General features: G+C 30.6%; 1 protein-coding gene across 1 annotated transcript in view; it reads right to left on the reverse strand.

Moving 5' to 3' along the window:
• The window catches only part of LOC107198914 (maltase-glucoamylase, intestinal-like), a 58,793-nt gene that overhangs the window by 11,908 nt on the left and 26,847 nt on the right, over nt 1–20,038 (reverse strand). Inside the window, exons 19-36 of the mRNA XM_033511591.1 lie at nt 19,863–19,912; nt 18,616–18,786; nt 17,202–17,351; nt 15,615–15,827; nt 14,147–14,301; nt 12,497–12,665; nt 11,714–11,810; nt 11,490–11,602; nt 10,206–10,331; nt 8,963–9,091; nt 8,084–8,191; nt 7,049–7,111; nt 5,473–5,607; nt 3,959–4,043; nt 2,826–2,964; nt 1,427–1,560; nt 446–480; nt 238–354 (exon numbers count right to left, since the gene is read on the reverse strand). Coding sequence (XP_033367482.1) covers nt 238–354; nt 446–480; nt 1,427–1,560; nt 2,826–2,964; nt 3,959–4,043; nt 5,473–5,607; nt 7,049–7,111; nt 8,084–8,191; nt 8,963–9,091; nt 10,206–10,331; nt 11,490–11,602; nt 11,714–11,810; nt 12,497–12,665; nt 14,147–14,301; nt 15,615–15,827; nt 17,202–17,351; nt 18,616–18,786; nt 19,863–19,912 — 2,189 coding nt within the window. The remainder of the gene's footprint in view (nt 1–237; nt 355–445; nt 481–1,426; nt 1,561–2,825; nt 2,965–3,958; nt 4,044–5,472; nt 5,608–7,048; nt 7,112–8,083; nt 8,192–8,962; nt 9,092–10,205; nt 10,332–11,489; nt 11,603–11,713; nt 11,811–12,496; nt 12,666–14,146; nt 14,302–15,614; nt 15,828–17,201; nt 17,352–18,615; nt 18,787–19,862; nt 19,913–20,038) is intronic.

Genomic DNA, 20,038 nt, shown 5'->3' on the forward strand with positions numbered 1-20,038 from the left:
AAATATGGGAACTATGGGGAAAATACTGCAAATATGTTGGAAATGTAGGAACTACTGGGAAAAACTGGGGCAAATACAGAAATACAGAGAAAATATGGGAAATACTGGGAAAACTTGGGGAAAAGATAGGAAATATGAAAAATATATGAAATAAAATATGAAAAATATGAAAATAATAAGTATAGAAAACATGGAAATTAGCCACTTTTAGTGAAAATCAAAGTGGAATTCACCTACCTTGGCCTTGTTCCCATTGTGGTTGCGGGAATAGGGATAGAAGGCACCGAGCTCCATCCAGCGGGCGCAGAGTTCGTATGAGGGCTCCCCGAAAAATCCACAAATATCAGCCCCACTCTGCAAAAAAAATCCCAAGCAGGCCATGCACAAAATCCACCGTTATGGTTAATAGGAGAACTGGAGAGTCAGGGATGCACGAGAGACTTACATAAGAGATCCCAAAGAGGCTGAATTCCATCATTCCTGTGGATTAATTTGGAAATTGTTGGAATTGGTCAAAAAACCAACCATAGGGACAAAAATTCTTTTGGCTTGGCTGAGTTTGAATCATTTTCAGGTCAAAACATGGGATAATTGGAAGGTAATCAAGGAGGAAAATTGATTTTTTTTCTTCAATTTTGCTCAAAAATCTGATTATGATGAAGGAAAAAAAGAAATATGGAATTTTGGCTCAAAAATATTAATATTATGTAGGAAAACAAGGAGAAATATAAAATTTTGGCTCCAAAAAATGTGATTATTTGGAAAGAAACCTAGAAAGATCATGGAATTCTGGGTCAAGAAAATGCGATTATTGGAGAAGAAACTCCTCTGAGTTTGGTTCATTTTGGCATGAAAAATGGGATAATCAGAAGGGAATCAAGAAGAAAAATTGAATTTCCACTCACAAATGTGATTATGAGGAAGGAATCAAGAAATAAGGGATTTTGGGTCAAGAAAGCTCATCAGTGGAGAGGAAATCAAGAAACATGAAATTCAAGTTCAAAAAATTGTGGTCATTAGGAAAGAAACCAAGAAAGAACATGGAATTTTGGCTCACAAAATGCAAATATTTGGAAGGAAAGCAAGAAGGAATATGGAATCTGGGCTCAAAAATATTTTTTATGTATGAAAACAAAAAATATATGGAATTTTGTCTCAAAAATGTGATTGTTGTATAAGAAACTGAGAAGAAATATGGAATTTTGGCTTTAAGATATGGTTATTTTGCAGGAAACCAAGGAGAAATACGGAATTTTAGCCCCAAAAAAATGGGATTATTTGGAAAGAAACCATGGAAGAACATGAAATTCCGGCTCAAGAAAACGTGATTTTTAGAGCAGAATTTTGGCACAAAAATAGAGGGGTTTTTTTTGACAAAACTGAGAAACACAATTTTGTGTGGAAAAGCAGGATTTTGGGTGCTCACCAATGATGGATTTGTCCAGCTGGTTCCAGGCAGCTGTGTTGTCCCCCAGCCAGTGCCCCGCCCACCTCCCGCTGCTGGGGAAGGTTGAGCGTGTGACGACTATCCCACGCTCCCCTGTGAGGTTCCGCAGGATGCTGGGGAGAAATCCCAGAATTTGGTGATTCAGGGAGATGGAAAAAAACAGAGTTTTAGTTTTTTAAAACTATATGTTTATATATATTAAATATGAAACTGGCAGGGCTTGGTCTAAAAAAGAGTCATATTTAAGTTGGTATTTTTGTCTTGGTTTGGAAATTTCCATTTCCTTTTCCTTTCCCATTCCTATTCCCGATCCCATTCCCATTTCCTTTTCCATTCCCATTCCTGTTTCTGTTCCCCTTTCCATCCCATTCCCACTCCCATTCCCATTTTCCTTTCCAAGTAATTAATTGCTTTTGATTAGGTAATTGTTTCTCATTAACTGTTTCTAATTGATTAACCACTCTTGATTGATTAATCCTCCTTAAGTAATAAACTACTTGTGATTGATTAATCCCTTTCAATTGATTGTTTTTGATTATTGCTTTTAGCTGATAAACTGCTTGTAACCACTTACTTTAAACTGATTTACTGCTTTTTAAAATTAATCCTCTTTAACTGATTAACTGGTTATGATTAATTATTTTACTTGATTAATTGTTTTTATTGATTAATTCTTTTTAACTGAATGAGTGATTAATTGCTTTAAATTGATTGATTTTTCTATTATTCCCCTTTAACTGATCAACTGTAATTAATTGCTTTTTAAATTGTTTGTTTTTTTTATTAATCTCCTTTAATTGATAAACGCATTGGTTTTGATTAATTCCTTTTAATTGATTAATTGCTTTTGATTAACTCCCTTTAACTAAATAACAGCATGTGAATTATTAATTGCTTTAAATTTATTGATTGCTTTTTAAATTATTCCTCTTTAACAGATCAACTGCTTGTGATTGATTTATGCAATTTAATTGATTAATTGGTTTTGATTGATTATTTATGTGTAATTGATTAATTGCTTTTGCTTTGATTTGATTTGATTTTTATTTCTTTAATTAAGTTAATTGCTCTGGTGTAAATAACTCCTTTTGATTAATGAATCCAACTTTCTAGAAATGTCCTTGGGAGTTTAAAGAATGTTTTTGGGCATTTTAAGGTGAAATCAGTGAAATTATTCCTGTTTAACTGACTCAAATACCAGAAGGGACTCAGATAGCCAGGAAAAAATGGGAGAAAACAGAAGATTTCCAGCAAAAGAAAGGGAGGAACATTTTGGTATTAGAAGATTGAAAATGGCTGTTGATTTTTGAGGAATTCCAGGCCGGAAAGATGAGAAATAAATGTAAATAACAGGGACAAAAGTGGAAAAGCGACTCACTCCAAGGTGGGTTTGGTCTGCGCCCACCCGTAGAGGTTGTGGACGTCATAGTGGCGTACGGGGGACCCGTCTGGCAGCTGCTGCTGCCCCTCCATGCAGATGGTTTTGAAGCTCAGGCCCTCAGATCGGGATCCCAATTCTGCCAGAAAAGGGAAAAAAAAAATTAATAATTTTAACCAACAACACCCAAATTGCCTCAAACAGCACCCAGGAGTAATAAAAACTTTCTTTTTCTTTTTTTTTTTTTTTTTTTTTAAAGGATTGGGTGTTGTTGGTTAAAATTAGGGGTTTTACACAAGAATTTTTTGTAGGGAATTCGAGGCTTGCTGGAATTTGGTTTTGAAAGTTTGGAGTGTGATGGAAATGGGATTTTAGGAAAATCAGGGGGTTATAATTCAGTTTTAGGAAAAGTTGGAAATGCTGAGACTGGATTTTGGAAGTACAAAAATGATTAAAATGGATTTTTAGGACAATTAGGAAATGCTGTAATTGGATTTTAGAAATTCAGGGAATAAAAAGAGAATGAAGTTTTAGAAAAAAACAGGAAATGCTGAAGTTGGACTTCAGAAATTCTGGGAATGAAGAAAATGAAGTTTTTAAAAAAGAAGAAAAGCTGAAATTTGATTTCATAAATGAGGAAATACTGAAATTTAATTTCAGAAATTCAGAAAATAATGAAAATGGAATATTTTAATATTTTTAGATTTTTTAAAGGCTGAAATTTGATTTCATAGATTAAGAAATGCTGAAATTTATTTCAGTAATTCAGGAAAATCTTTGAGTCCAAACAATGCTGTGTGAGGATCTGGATCTGTGAGGTGAGTTTGCAAGTGTCTCTTAACTCTTAAAATTGGGGGGTTTGTCTGTTTTAACATAAATTGTCTTAAAATCCACAGCCCTGACAAAACAAAATCCCAAGAGAAAAACACTCAAACCCCACAGAAAAAAGTAATCTGAATTCTCAGCAGTTCGAGGCACTGTTTTCAACAACAAAGATGGAGCCAGAAGTGCTGAATTTCCATTTTGGGCTCACTTGGGGTTTAATCCATATTAAATCCGTATTTATCTCATGCATAGTTATCTCATGCGTAGTGACCCAGAATGTTGGAATTTTGGGATGTTCCAAGACGTACGGGGCATGTAGGGTGGGAAGTTGAGGTTCCGATCCCGGCAGCCGCCAATGGTGCCATGGACAAAGCTTGAGGGCTCATTCATGTCCTGAGGGCAGGAAAAACAGCAAAATTCCTCTTAAATTAGGGGAATTATGCTTAAATTGGGAGAATTTCTCTTAAACTGGGGGAATTCATATTATATTGGGGAAATTCCTCTTAAATTCAAGTAATTCTTCTTAAATTGGTGTAATTCCAGTTGGTTTAATTCCTCATTTTCACAAAAAGTTAATTATTTTTATTTATCAAAATTAATGACATTATTTAATGAAAAAGAGGAAAATTCCTATTTTTGGGCTAACTAGATTTTTGAATTTAATCAATAGGAAATTTTCCTGATGGAAATTCCCTTCATGGCCAAATCCTGAATATTAGCAATATTTCACTTCCCATGGATCAAATCAAAATCAAATTTATTAAGAAAATGAGGGAATTAATGAATCATTAATTAATTAAATAGGTTCCTCAGGGTAAGAGCCTGTGGATTGCAGGAATATTTCTGGATATGCCAAATTTCTGGGAAAACCCCTGTTTTCCTCTCTGGAAAGGGAAATTAAGTTGAGAAGTATCATTAAGTATATCGAAATTAGGGAAATCCCTAATTCCCTAATTTGGTAATTATATAGGGAAAATAATGGGAAAATGCCAAATATTTCCCAGGATTTTTAAAATTTTTGTGTGTTTCTGGATTCAGAAGATTTATTTATATTTATTTCTGGCTTTTCTATATTTTTCTGTATTTACTGTCTCTGTATTTCTTTATTTATTTTTCTGTTTCTAATTATTTTCTTTGTTTTCTCTCTTTTTTCTATATTTCCCCACACTGATTTTCTCCATTTCACTGTATTTCTATTTCTTTTCTTTTTTTTCATTTTACTATATTTTTATAAATTTATTTTCGACATTTTTCTTTACTTATTTCCTCTATTTTCTCTGTATTTTTCCTATACTTTCCATATTTATTTTGTACATTTTTTCTATTTCTTTCTTCTTTTTTTTTCTTTTTCTCTCTTTTCTATTGTTTTTATATTTATTTCTCTATTTTCCTCTTTTTTCCCCTGTATTTTTTTCCTATTTTAGTTTTCAATTAATCTTTATTTCCTAATATGTATAGCCAAAACCGAAAACAATCAGTAAATAATAAATAAATATAAAAAACAATTTGGGGAACTTATTGAAGTAAAACAACCCCAATTAACCAAAAACCCACAAAATTAAAACAATAGGAAGACATTAAAAATTAATACTGTAGGAAGATATTTTTGAACAAATAAATCAAAATAAACCCATAAACATATGAAAATAATTTCAGAAATTGTTTTTAAAAAATCAAAAATAAATAAACACAACAATGATTGGATAAAGACTTTAAGGGTGAATTTTTGGATTAAACTCTGTGACACTGCTGGGGTTTTTTGGGAAGGGGTGGAGCCACGATTTTGGGCTGAATCCCCAAAAAAAAGAAGTTTCCCACTGACGATCCAGAGTCCATCGAATTTGATGCTGAGGGAGGAATTCCGGGGGTTCTCATAGACTTCAGCAATTTCCTGTGCCCACCAATCCCTGGTGGAGTTCCGGAAAAAATCTGGCATGGCAGCAAAGGCTCGATACAGCTGGGGGAGAGGGGGAAAGTGGCGTTAATTTGGGTTAAATCAATATAAAATTAATTAAAATAAGAATTTATTGGGTTTTAAATAGAATATTTTTTATTTAAAAGAATTTTTAAAAATATGAATATATAAAAATAATTACACTAATATAAATAATATTTATAATATATTATTATTTCTTATAATCTGTATCATACCTAGTATCTATATTATTTTACCTTTTATATTTACATATATAATTATAAACCTAAAATTATAATTAAATAATTTTAAAATTCAATTAATTTTTATTAGTTAAAATAAATAGTAATTATAAATGTGAACTGTAACAAATTTTAATTAATTGTAAGTAATTATAATTTATTGTAATGCTTATTATAATAAGCACTAGTGATTATAAAAAAGTTCTATACAAAAGCATAAATTAAAATAAATTAACTATACCATATTAAAATTTAATAATATAAATAAAAATATTTATAAAACCAGAATTTAGATTTTTAATATGGTTGCAATATTATTTAATTAGAATTTTTTTAAAAATGCATTTAATTCCTTTAGAATAAAAATTACATTTTTTAAAAATAGAATTAAAGTTCTATCAAAATACATATCTTTAAAAATATATTCTTTTTAATAATACTAATAGAATTTTTTTGAAATAAATAAAAAACTTAAATGTAGCTTAATTATTTTTAAAAAGGGATTAAAAAATATGTAATTGAATTTTTTAGGAGTGTATTTTTCAGAAAAATATTTGGTTTCTGATATAAATAATATTTAAAAATATAACTAATATTTAAAAAATACATTTAATTTTTTACATTAGTTTCATTTTTGATAGGAAACTGTACTTATAAAACAAATTTAATATCATTAAAGCAATTTTTTTTCAAAATAGAGATTGAATTTTTAAAGAAACATGAGCCTTAAAATACAAATTTAACTTTTCAATACGAAATTATGAAAATAAATATTTGATAGAAACTTGATTATTTACAAATACAAATTATGTTTATAAATTATGAAATATTTTATAATATTTTTTAATGAATCATAGGTGTTTTTACAGAAACATAATTTTTTAAAATATAAAAATTCTTAACGTAGAAATTCAACTTTTTTTAAAAATAGTTTTTCAATTGGAGTCTAAATTTTTAATAGAATTTTTGTCACAGAAAATATTAGAAATAGAAGCCTATTTTTTTAATAGCTTTTAAAATAGAAATTTGATTTTTCTTTGAAAATTCCCAATTCGCCACATTTTTCCTGGCAGAGGCACTGGGGCACTTTTGGAGTATTTTTTACTTAATTGTTTTTTTTTTCTGTCCTGGTACAAAACTGGGGCAATTCCTGCACTGACCTCGATTTCCTCAGCCAGTCACGGTATAAACATGAGGAATTTCCCATTCCCACTTTTCTTCCCCAGAATGCCAATGCTCACCTCCACTTGGGTGTCCCAATCCAGGGAATCGTTGACCACCACGTTGGGCAGGTCCGGCCACACCTGGAGGAGGAGAGGGCAAAATAAATTAAATAATTGCGATATTAAAGTAATAACATATTAAAATTAAGCTGACTTGATTTCATACAGGATTGAAAAAAAATCAAATAGAATGAAATTGGATTAAAACTTTAAAATTACAATTAGCTTGAAACCTTTAGTATTTCAGAAAAGCATTGTAAATTAAAATTAATTTTATTTTATCTAATTAACTTCTATATTTTTATTTAGTTTTATTCTTGCCTTATTTTAGGTCTTTAAATTTTATAATATTTAAATGTAACCTGAATTTTTTAAAATTTACTGATTTTAAAATGTTTTTGTTTACTTAATCTTATTTTTTAGTTTATTGTTTAGTTTTTATTGTTTAATTTTCAATTGTTTTTATTCCATTTGATCTTGACTTTTTATATTTTTCCTTATGGATTTTAAAAAATTTATGTACTCTCAATCTTATTTTAATTTTTAGTTCATTTTCATTTCTTTTTAATTCAATCTTTATACTTTTTCTTCATTTGATCATAATCACATTTTCAGTTGTAAATTGATTTATTTTTTATTTTATATTAAATCTTACCATTGCTTTATTTTTGGTGTATTTTTTACTGTTTATCTTTTATATTTTATACTTCTTTTATATTTTTCTTTTATCCTACCTTTTAAGTTTTTTTTTTTACATTTTACTTTATTTTTTTGCTTTTTTACCTTTTCTTTAAAATTTTAAATTTATCCTTTAAATTTTTTGTATTTTTTCATACAAATTTTAATTTTTTCTCTGTACATTGTTCTTATTTTGTCACTTAATCTCAATTTACTTTTATCAGACAAGATCGGACTTGCTAAGATAATGAAACAGATAAAACAGTATCCTCAGACCCAAACCAATCTATCAACAAAATCTGTCAATTTGGATGATATTAGCAATTACAACGGGATTATTGGGGAAATTATGGGTGAAATAATCGGGATTTTGACCTTGGCGTAGACAAGGTCATCACTATCAGGCCACTTGATGAAGACATCCTGCTGCACCCCACGATCATAGGCTGGGTAATTAGTCTCGTTGGCTGAGATGGCTGGGTCCTGAAATTCAAATATTAATTGACTTTTAATCCTGAGTTTTAACTTTTTTTTGCCTAAATATAGGGTTTTAAAGCTTAAACATTAAGTTTCATTTCAATTTCCAGTTATCTTAACATAAGCTGCAGTTCAATTTTTAATTAGGTTCTGACTGTAATTAAATAATTTCATTGGGTCCTCCCTTAGACCCGCCCCTTTAAGGGATGACATTATCACCAGGATGCCAAAGAGGTGCCCTTTAGCCCCACCTCCTCCTTAGCACCTCCTATTTCAGTGATGATATCACCACCAGGATGAGGATGAAGTGCATGCCATCCTTTAGCCCCACCCCCTCCTTAGCACCTCCTATTTCAGTGATGATATCACCACCAGGATGAGGATGAAGTGCATGCCATCCTTTAGCCACACCCCCTCCTTAGCCCTACCCATACTCAATGATGACATCACCACCAGGATGAAGACAAAGTGTATCCTGTCCTTTGGCCCCACCCCCTCTGTGAACCTTACTCCCTTTTGGGTATGACATCATCACCAGGACGGGGACGAAGCTCATTCCGTACTTTTTCCCCCTTTCCTTACTCTTCCCCTTTCAGTGATGACATCATCACCTGGATAGGAATGACGTGTATCCCCTCCTTTGGCCCTGCCCGTCTCAGCTAACTCCACCCCCTTTAGGGTATGATGCCACCACCAGGATGAGGATAAAGTGCATCCTGTCCTTTAGCCCCACTCTGTCCTCCTTATCCCAGCCCCTTTCAGTGATGACGTCATCACCAGAATGAGGATGAAGCGCATCCCGTTGCTCTGGATGCGCCGCACGAGCTCTGGGAGCCCCTGGAAGCGTGGGCTGAGCGTGAAGTCCAGCTGGCGCTCCATGTAATCAATGTCAGCATACTGCACATCCTGTGGGACACCAGGAATGTCACCGGAGAGGGGCGAAATAAAATATGTGGGGTAGTGAGGAAAAGGGAAAATAGGGGGAAAAGGAAAAAATAAATGGGAAAAAAGTGAAAGATGAAATGGGAAAAGGAAAAAATGGGAAAAAAAGTGAAAAAAGGGGGAAAAAAGAAACGGGGGAGAGGGTGAAGAATGAAAAAAAGGAGAAAATAATGGAAAAAAGAGAAAAATGAAAGAAAGGGGGAAGTGAAAAAAATGGGGAAAAGTGGGATAAAGAAAAAATAGGTAAAAGAAAGAAAAAAGCAAAATAGGAAATTGGTGAAAAGGAAGAAAGAAGAAAGAGGGGAATTTAAAGTAAAGGATAAATGGAAATATGGAAAAAAATCAAAATCAAAAAAGCAGAAAGAGAACAGATATAAACATAGGAAAAAGAAAAAAATAAAAAAGCATAAAAAGGTAATGAAAAAATGGTGAAATATAAAAAAGGAAAACAGACAAAATGAAAAAAATTGGAAAAAAGAAAAAAATAAATTAAATGAAAGTTGAAGAAATTTAAAAGGCATTGATCATTTATGGTGATCTTGTCACCATCCATCATAGAAATCCCAGAAAAAGATATTAACTAATTTATTTCCTACTATGATCGTCAATATTGTATATAATATTTCATATAGTGAATCAAAAGATCTGCATTATACATAACAAATAATAAAAAAGAAATGAATGCATATTAATTACATTATGACAAAATAAGAGCAATAATTATAATACAATAAGAGTTATAATGATAGACATTGTTTATGGTCTTGCAGTGTTTTTTATAGAAGTCCATTTTCTCTAAATATGTTATATTTGTATAATTGGGGAGTATTAAAATATACAAATATAGATAGATATAGTATGTAACATCTATACATGACATTGTTTTATATTATTATAATTATATTTTTAATATATAAATATATTTTTAATATGGCATTCCAGAATAATCCAGCAAAAACCTGTTTTTTCACATGCCACATTTTTTCCTCAAAAAATCCCTGGGAAAGGTGATCCTAACTTCCCTCCCGATTTTCTTGAATTTCACCGAAAATCCCCCAAGGCTGGGGGCTGAACTCACCAGAGGGATCTGGGCTTGGTTCATGTCATTGACCAACTGGGCAATTTCGGCATCATTTTCATAGCCATAGCGGCAGAGTTGGAAGCCCAGAGCCCAATAGGCAGGCATTACTGGGCGTCCCACCAGCTGGCATGGGGGAAAACAGCATGATTTAGGGAAATAGAGCAAAAAAACCTAAAAACCAACCCAAACAAATGAAAAAAAAAAAAGGAAAAACAAAATCACACTGCCCCAAGCAACAAAAAAATCCCCACTGAAGAAGTAAAAAGTGAATTAAGGTGAACTAGAAATAAATTTTAAAATAACGAAATAAAAGCCCTGCAAAAAAGGAACTAGGGGAAGAAGGAGAATAGACAGAAAGGATACAGAGAAAATGGCAAAACTCAGAAAAACTCAAATCTCTCAAAGGAACCCAAATTAAACAAAAGCCCAAAATCCCCAAACTAAAACTTCCCCCAAAAAATCAAAGCCAAGAAAATTCAAGCCCCTAGAAAAAAAAAATCTGCAAAACCACCCCAGTAAAAACCATCCCCCCAAAACACCTAAACAAAAAAACTCCTTTAAAATAACAAGGAAAATTCCAAGTCTTCCAAAAATCCAAAACAATAAACTGTCCCCAAAAAACCAAAATCAAAATACTTCAGAATAGCAAATAATCTTCAAAACCCCTCAAAAATGAGGAACTCCCTAAAATAAACACCCCTAAAATACCACAAGAAGAACCAACTCTCTTCCAAAAAGGCAAAAAAACCATAAAAAAACCTTAAAAATATCAAAATGCTCTCCAAAATCCCCTAAAAATTCCTCTAAGCCCACCCCATAAATCAAACCAACCCAATAACCACCCATGTAAAAAACACCAAACCTCCCAAAATTTTAGAAATAAACACAACACAAAAAATCCTAAAAATAACCCCAGCAAAAACACCATGAAAAAAACTTCCTGGAAAAACCTCAAACCCCAAATCAAAAATAACATTGAAAATTGCATTAAAAAAAACCCCACAAAAAAAACCCCAAACCAAGACAAACTGACAATCCTCCCAAAACCAGAAATAAAAAAGGGTAACCCAGGGCAAACTTTAAAAAATATAACAACCACAAGGAAAACTCCAATAAAATAAAATAGCCTCAAAAAGAAACCTGAAAAACCCAACCCCTTGAAAAAATCCCCCCTAAACATCCAAAAGCCTCTTGAAACCCCCCAGTCTGCCTAAATAATTGAGGCCCCACAAATCCCTCAAAGCCTGCCCAAATTCCCTTTGGCTTCCCCCCAATTGTCACCTCTGTGTATTCCTGCACCACTTCCTCAGGAGTTGGCCCTAGGACCAGATAGAAATCCAGGATGCCACCAACAGTGCGGTAGGTGAGGGCTGGGGTTGGCTGGAAAGTGACATCTGGAAAAATAGTAAAGGGAAAAGAAGGTGACAACCCCCCAAGTTAGAGCTGAAAAATGGAGGATTTTGGAAAAATCCATGGAGAAAAAGAGGAATTGAGGTGTTTTTTACCCATGGCGTTACTGTTGAGCAGCAGGACACCGTGAGCATTGCCGTCCTTTTCCAGCCCCATGTAGAAAGGTTGGAAACCATAGGAATTCAACTTGTACTGTCCCAAAAATTGCCATGATGGATTGGGAAGACATGGAAAACATCCCATTATTTATCAATGGATTATCAATTTTTATAGGGTTTATTAATATTTATAGCATTTATCAATATTTGTACCAATTAGCAGTAAATTATTGATCATTGTAGGTAAAGTGGAGGAGCTACTGGGTAACGGATGGGTTGGGTTCAGTTGGGTTGGATTGGGTTGAGTTGAGTTGGGATGGATCTTATATCTAGATTCTAATATCTAATTATATCACAATCACATCTGTTTATTATCATCTACTTAATTTAATAATAAAATTCTGATAATTTTAATATATAAGTATGCATATGAATGTAAATATAAATAATATGAAAAAGAGCAAATGTAAATATTTAAAATATAATTATATAAATATATAAGAATAAAAATATTAATACAAATAAATATGTATAATGTAAAAACAAAAATTAAAATTAAAACAAATAAGTATAATTTAAAATTAAAACCAAAATTAAAACTTAAATATAAATATAAATGCAAATATACATTTAAACATAAATATAAATTTAAATATCCATAGAATTTTTTTTAACCCCCAGCATGGAACAACCTCCCCTTCACAGAAGAACCCACTGAAAAGCCATTTCCTCATTTCCTTTATGTTTTTCCCTCTGAAAGCCATAGAATTCCAGACTCACGCCGGGGGGCTGGTCGCGAGTGAACATGCCCCAGGTGTGCCAATCCAGGTTGTGGCGGAAGGCGTCGTGCTCAGCCTCGCCGAAGCCAAACACAAACGGTGCTGGGAGGCGTGTGGAGATCTGCAGGAATTGGTCACTGAACACGAATGTCGGCAACTGTGAGTCCCAGCTGGAAATTGTGTGAAAACGGGGTGAAAGCGGGTGAAATTGGGAAAAATTATGAAAATAAGGGGAGAGAATAAGAGGGCGAATAAGGGAAATGCAAAAAAAAAAAAAAGGGGAGAAGTGAAAAAGTAGGGAGAAAAAATAAAAATAGGGGAAAAAGGAAAAATGGTGGGGAAAAGTGAAAAAATAAGGAAAAATTTAAAAGGGGCTAAAACCCAAAACTATGGAGAAAAGATAAAAATAAGGGAAAAAAAAAAGAAAAAAAAAAAAAAAATAAGGGAAAAACCCAAAAATAAGGTAGAAGTACAAATTTGGTGAAAAAAGGCTAAAATAATGGTAAAAAGGACAAAAAAAGGGAGAAAAGATAAAAATGGAGAAATAGAGAAAAAAGGAAAAAAGATAAAAATAAGGTTAAAATATAGAAATAGGGAAAAATTACAAAAATAAGCAAAAACCAGAAAAGAGTTATGTACATAGAAAAAGGAATAAAAGGGACAAAAATAAAAGTAGAGGAAATAAATACTGGATGAAAAAATACAAAAATGGAACAAAATAAATCAAAACAGGACAAAAATGTAAAAATAAGACACAAAATAATAAAGAGTAATTAAAACCCAATTAAAATGCAAATAATAGGATGAAAAAATGAAAGTTGAAAAAAATAAACATAGTATGAAAAATATAAACTATAGCCCAAAACACAAAAGTATGAAAAAAATAGAAAAATTGTTTGAAAAAATAAGAGAACATTTAAAAAAATAGGTCAAAAACTGAAAAAATTGGGCAATAAATGTGGAAGTAGGAAAAAAATTAAAAACTGGGCAAAACAGGGCCATTAACATTTATGAAAATAGGGAAACCACCCCCATAAGTGGGACCAAACATTTAAAAGTGGGACTACTAATACAAAAATACCTTTAAGAAGACAAAAATAAGACAAAATACTAAAAATATAGAGGTAGAATGGGGGGAAATTACAAAAATTGAACGGATGTGAAAAAAAATGATAAAAAAAATTTTGAACTAAATTACAAAGAATGGACAAATACATGAAAAAATAGGAACTATATGTTAAAAAATTTAACTAGGATAAAAGTACAAAATTAGGCTAAAATAACACAAAAATAGGACAAAGATAGTGGAATATTATAAAAATAAGGAAGAAATTTTTTAAAATACTGAAAAGCAACCAGGAAGAAATCACAAAAATAACAGAAAATAATTAAAACATAGGGAAAGAAGCCCTCATAAATATAACATAACACAAAGTTAAAAAAATAGGGGAAAACAAAAACAAAAAAAACAAAAAAAACCCCAACAAGCAATAGCAAGGGAGAAAAAAGGAAAAGAAAAAATGCAATTTAAGTTTCACTGAAAAAATAAACAAAGAATTAATGAGAAGATAAACAAACAAAAGCTAACATTCAAATGAGGAGCCGTAAAATGAAATAAAAAAAGAAAGGGAAAGTGAAAGAGGGGACTCACATGACGGTGCCACTGCTGCGGCGCCGCACCTGGACCCCAAAGGGTCGCTCCTGGATGGTGACATCATAGAGGCGGCGCTGAACTGAGGCCTGGGGGGTGCCCGGGAGTGAGAGTGGCACTGGAACCTCGTACCGCTGAGTGGCAGGGTCGTAAATCTGTGACAGAAAAATAAAAAATATCAAAATTGACAGATTAAAAAAATCCAAAAATTCAGAATTTCAAAATGATCTACTTACCATTTCAAAGTGTTCAAATTTTGTAATTCCAAACAAGTTAAAAAAAGTTAAAAATTAAAATGTAGATGTTTTAAATATTTTAAATATTCCAAAATTTAAAAATATCATCATTTACAAATTTTAAAAAATATCAGCATTTCAAAACTTGGACATTTCAAAATTTCTGCACTGAAAACTTTTAAAATGTAGAAATTCCTAAATAAAGCATTTTTTAAAAATCAAGATTACGAAATGTCAATATTTCAGCATTTCAAAATTTTAAAATTTCTAAATTTCAAAAATTTAACATCTCAAAATCTCAAAATTTAAATATGTAATTTATAGAAATTTCTCAATAAAGAATTTTTAAATTCAAAATTTCGAAATGCCAGCAATTCAGCATTTCAAATTTTTAACATTTCTACATTTCTAACTTTTGAAAATTCAGCTTATAAAAACCTCAAAAATTCAAACTGCAAAATTTAAAACTGCAAAAAATTCAAAATAAAATTTCAAAATATCAGAACTTCCAAATCTCAAAACTTCAACATTTCAATATTTTAACATTACACATTTAAATGAGCCACTTGGATTTCCAGGGGGAAAAAAATTGATGACAACACTTCTGTTTTCCTGTTGGCTGATGGGAATTGATCCCCAAATCTAACTGCATGATATTACAATTGTAGATTAGAATTATTACTATACAATAATATAAGTAAATATAAATATAATAACCCATACAATTAAATATGTTACGGTATAATATACATAATATATGTAATATGATACAATACAATATGACGTATTATAGTTATATTATTTCTATTTCCCTTTCTATTTCCATATTTTTACTTCTTTATCATGTATAATGCCTAATATACACTTTCTAATAATATTATATATTATTTTGTATCATATATAACCAGTAATATATAAAAATAAATGAAGAAAAATGAATACAATAATATATAATATGTAATATATAATAATTGAGTGTAGTGTTAAATATTTAATACAAGATATAACTCAATCTATAAGAAATAATATAATATATAATAAATAAAATAAAAATATTGCAAATGAAAATGAAAGCTATCACCTATATAACTATAAAACCTGGTCCACAAAATAGAACATGTTACACAGCAAATAACAAAAAATAACAAATAAAACTTTCAACCACCAGATTAAGCCAAATCGAGCCAAAATCCACCCAGCTTCCTAATTAATTAATTAATTACCAAACTAACCTTGAATTGCAGCAGGTGGTCCATGTGGAAGGTCACCTCTAGGCCCAGGGTCTCAATGGGTATGGTGGCCGCAGCGGTGCTGGCGTGGCCACGGCGCTCTAGGGTCACGGTGGCCGTGGCTCCGGTGGGCGAGTACCTGATGTCTGAGGCAGAGTAACCGTTATCGGAGCCGTTGTAGTGGCAGTAGGGGACACGGACGCCTGAGGTATTTTCCTGGGAATTATGAGGAATTCTTGAATTAATGGCACATTTTTGTAATAATTTGTCCCAGAAAGTAATTTTTTTTAAATGGAAAACTGCTTAATGAGTGGTTTGCCTCAAATTTGGCAATATTACTGATCAATAAAACCCCGCTGAACCTCTCAATCCCAATACACAAATCATTAATTAATTATAGAATTAATTAGCCTTAATTAATGCTTTCCCAGCTGTCCAGAAATGCAGATATGCCCATAATCTAAAATTCTCTTTTTCTGTGACTTTCGCTTAAATTAACAGCATAACACCTTCAAAACTCCATTTTTTTTTTTTCCCTGTTTGGGCATTTTCCAGAGGATTTGCCCAAAATTAATGAGCAAAATCACGTGACCCCTTTAAACAAACTAATTAGCCTTAAAATTCCCCTATGGAATCTTCTTCCCAGTTAGTTTTTCCCAGATTTTTGGTTTTCCCAGATCTTCCCTTTTTACATTTTTTGCTCTTTTCAAATTTTGGTATTTCACATGTTTTTTGTCCAATCTGAAAGTTTTGTCTTTTCACAATTTTTACTTTTTCTAAAATTTCAGCTTTCCACAAGTTTTCAGAAATTTTTGCTCCTGAAAAATTTTTCATTTTCTACAAACTCTTTCATTTCAAAAATACACCATTTTCAGAAATTCTTGCATTTCTCAAATATTTGCTCTCTACAATTCTTTCCCTGTTTGTAATTTCCACTTTTCACAAACAGTTCCACTGGACAAATTTTTGTTTTCAGCAGATTATTTTGCTTTTCACAAATATTTGCTATTGACAAGTTTTTGCTATTAAAAATTTACCGTTTCCAAGAGGTTTTTTGTTTCAGAATTTTTTTAATTTCTCAAATGCCTTCTTTCCACAATCATCTCTTCATGAATTTTTCCTCTTCAGAAATCTTTGGCTTTTCAAAAATCTTGCCTTTTTGCAAATTGTTTGCTTCTCAAACATTCTTGCATTTCAGCAATTTTTCATTCTCAGAAATTTTTGTGGCTATTTCTCCTTACAAGTTCTCACTTTCCACAATCTTTTTTTTCCTTGTAACAACTTTTCACTCATCATTAATTCCTTTATGGACAAATTCTAAATTTTCACAAATTTCTGCTTTCCAGAAATTTCCCCTCTCTGAAATGTTTTTATTTTAAGTTTTTGTTCATCATTTGTTTCCTTCCAGAAAAATTCTCAATTTTCACAAGGTTCTACTTTCCGGGAATTTTCATTCCCCACAACTTCTTTTCTTTAAGACTTTCTGCTCCTCCCTACAGGGAAATTTTTTATTTTTGTGAATTTCTTCTTTCTGGGAGTTCTCTCTTTCCCCAAATCCCAGATATTCACAGATTCTGCGTGATCACTCACATTCCAGATGCAGCCAAGGCGCTCACAGCTCTCACGGGACGCACCCTCGGCGGGATGACAATCAAAGCGGTCACTGTCCCGTGTCCCCAGTGTCCAGTGCAGGCTGTAGGATTGGCCGAGGCGCAGCCGCAACCCCTGGACTATGGCGACCTGAAAATTAATTGTTATCAATGAAATGTTAATTTATCAGATGTCAATTAATGGGTCATTGTAAAATACAATGTAAAATGTAAAGCGAAGTATTTTATGTATCATTTTACATATAATTTCAAATAGAAAATTTATCATAGAACAATAACTACTATATTAATATATCATTTATTAAAAATATACTGTTAATATATGTATATGAAACTATTATTATATATTTATATATTTCGTATGTCTAAAAATATACACAAACAATATAAGGTATTCTCTAAACTATATTTATGTGTATAAATAATGTGCTCATATTTACGTATTGATATCTAAACCATGTTATGGTATTTTATGAATTATATAATATGTATTATATACTACATACAATGTATGCATTATATGCTGTATAATGTAGAGATGTATGAAAACATATATTATATATTTATATTTGAATAATATATATAAGATGTATCTATTATATATAAATTCAAATTGTTACATATATAAATTAATAGCTAATATATAACATTAAAATATTAATATAAATATAATAATACTACATTAACATTAATAATATTAATAATTACTCATCAAATAATCTTATCTATTATGTATGTTTTATATTTTATAGAGAGAAATCAATAATATAAAAGACTACGTGACATATACAAATCTATAAAAATATGTATTTTATATTTATAAATGTATTTATATATAAATATATAGATAGATACGTATATGTATTGATATATACTTAATAAAATTATAGATAATATATTCATCATATAAGGAATATAAAATGTATTTTTATATATTTAACTATTATATTATCGATAGGCAATCCAATTTTAATATAGATTATACCAACTGAAATATAATATACAATCTAAAATATAGTAGTATAAAAATAATTACTATATTAATATATCATATATGTCATTAAGAATATATGGTATAATATAACATTATACATTACATAGAATTATTAATGCAATTACAACCTTATGTGGACACACTAATATTATGTAATGCTAATATTATTATGTAATATATAAATATATCATAATATTTATAGCATGTAATTAATATTCAAGTGCTAAATATTAATACATTGACACCACTCAACTAAAAGAAACAAATTCAGATGCAATTATTAATTTAAACAAATACAAATTTACCAAGTATAATCACTTACCCATAACCTAATTTCTGCCATTCCCATCAAACCGAATTTCCGTTTTCCAAGCCCAAACTTTCCCTGCCCCTCCCTCACCTGTGTGGCAGCGTCATAGGTGAGATTGTGGGGCGATGGGACAGCGGCTTTGCTGGACGTCACGGTGATGGCCAGTGGCGCCTGCCGTAGCCCCAGCACGCGCAGTTCCTGGAACTCCAGCCCATGAGGCTCTGAGAAGTTGTTGTGGGCCACTGACAGCTCCAGCACATTCTTGCGGGAAACAGGGACAGTTTGGGGTGAAACAGGAGAATTTTGTTTCGTTTCAGATGGGAAGTGTAAAAAAAGGTATATTTAATTTATATAAATGATATTTATAAATGTATAATTTATTTAAGTACTATTTCAAAGGAAAATTTTAAAATATATATTTTTATTATATTGTATCATATATAATATACCAATATAATATATCATATATTGATATATGATATTCTAAAATATTTGACATTACAGTATTGTATATTGTATATTTATATTAATAATATTATTATTAGTTATATTGTATTATTATATATCTATTATATCTTATCCTTGCAAATCAAAATAAAATTCTGGAAGCCATTTTGAAGAATTCTATAAATACAAATATGTTTAAAAAGTATCTTAGAAATACATACCCTGGAAGTGTAAAATGAAAATACTTTTATACCTCAATAATCTTTAAAATGATTAATTGATTTTTTAAACTTATATATATACATATATATATATAACACATTGTTTTTATCATCATTATCAATATTAGCATGATTATAATCAATATACATCATAACAATATATATTAATATTAATGGTAATAATATCTTCATATATTTCACTAATAAAATAGTAACAAAATTTATTAATTTAGTTATAAAATAGTTCAATTAAATACTATTAGTAATACTGAAATGAAATTTTTATAAAATATAATTAAACATGATTATTATAATTATATACTTAGGAAAGGAAAAAGTAATAACACAGTGATATACAATTAATTAAATTAAATTTTTATTTAAAATATTTTAAAAGTATTAATATAAAAATAAAATAATTACTATCAGATGTTAATAATTATAATGTTAGAAAGATTAATCTCAGACTGCCAACAAGCAACGGCTCTCTAAAAATTTCACATTACCAAATATTTAAATTTTTTAGGAAATACTTTAAGGAAAAGGGGGAGGAAAAGGGAACTTGGCTGGGAAGTGTCATGGATTCAAATTTAATCTGTAATCATTAATGGAAAATATTATTGATTAAACGAGAAATTAAAATTCACTACTTTAAAGTTTGTGACTCACTTTGGAAAACCAGAAGTTGTAGAAAATGTATGATTTGCTGCTCACAGTATCTAAAATGTGGAGAAAAATAATAAGAGTAGTAGTAATAATAATAGAAATAATAAGCAGTAATTAATGATTACTATAGGCCATCATATTATAAAATTTTTATAGTTATAATCCTGCTAATTATAAAA

This window comes from Parus major, unplaced genomic scaffold (assembly GCF_001522545.3).
Source record: "Parus major isolate Abel unplaced genomic scaffold, Parus_major1.1 Scaffold371, whole genome shotgun sequence".
Lineage (NCBI taxonomy): Eukaryota > Metazoa > Chordata > Aves > Passeriformes > Paridae > Parus > Parus major.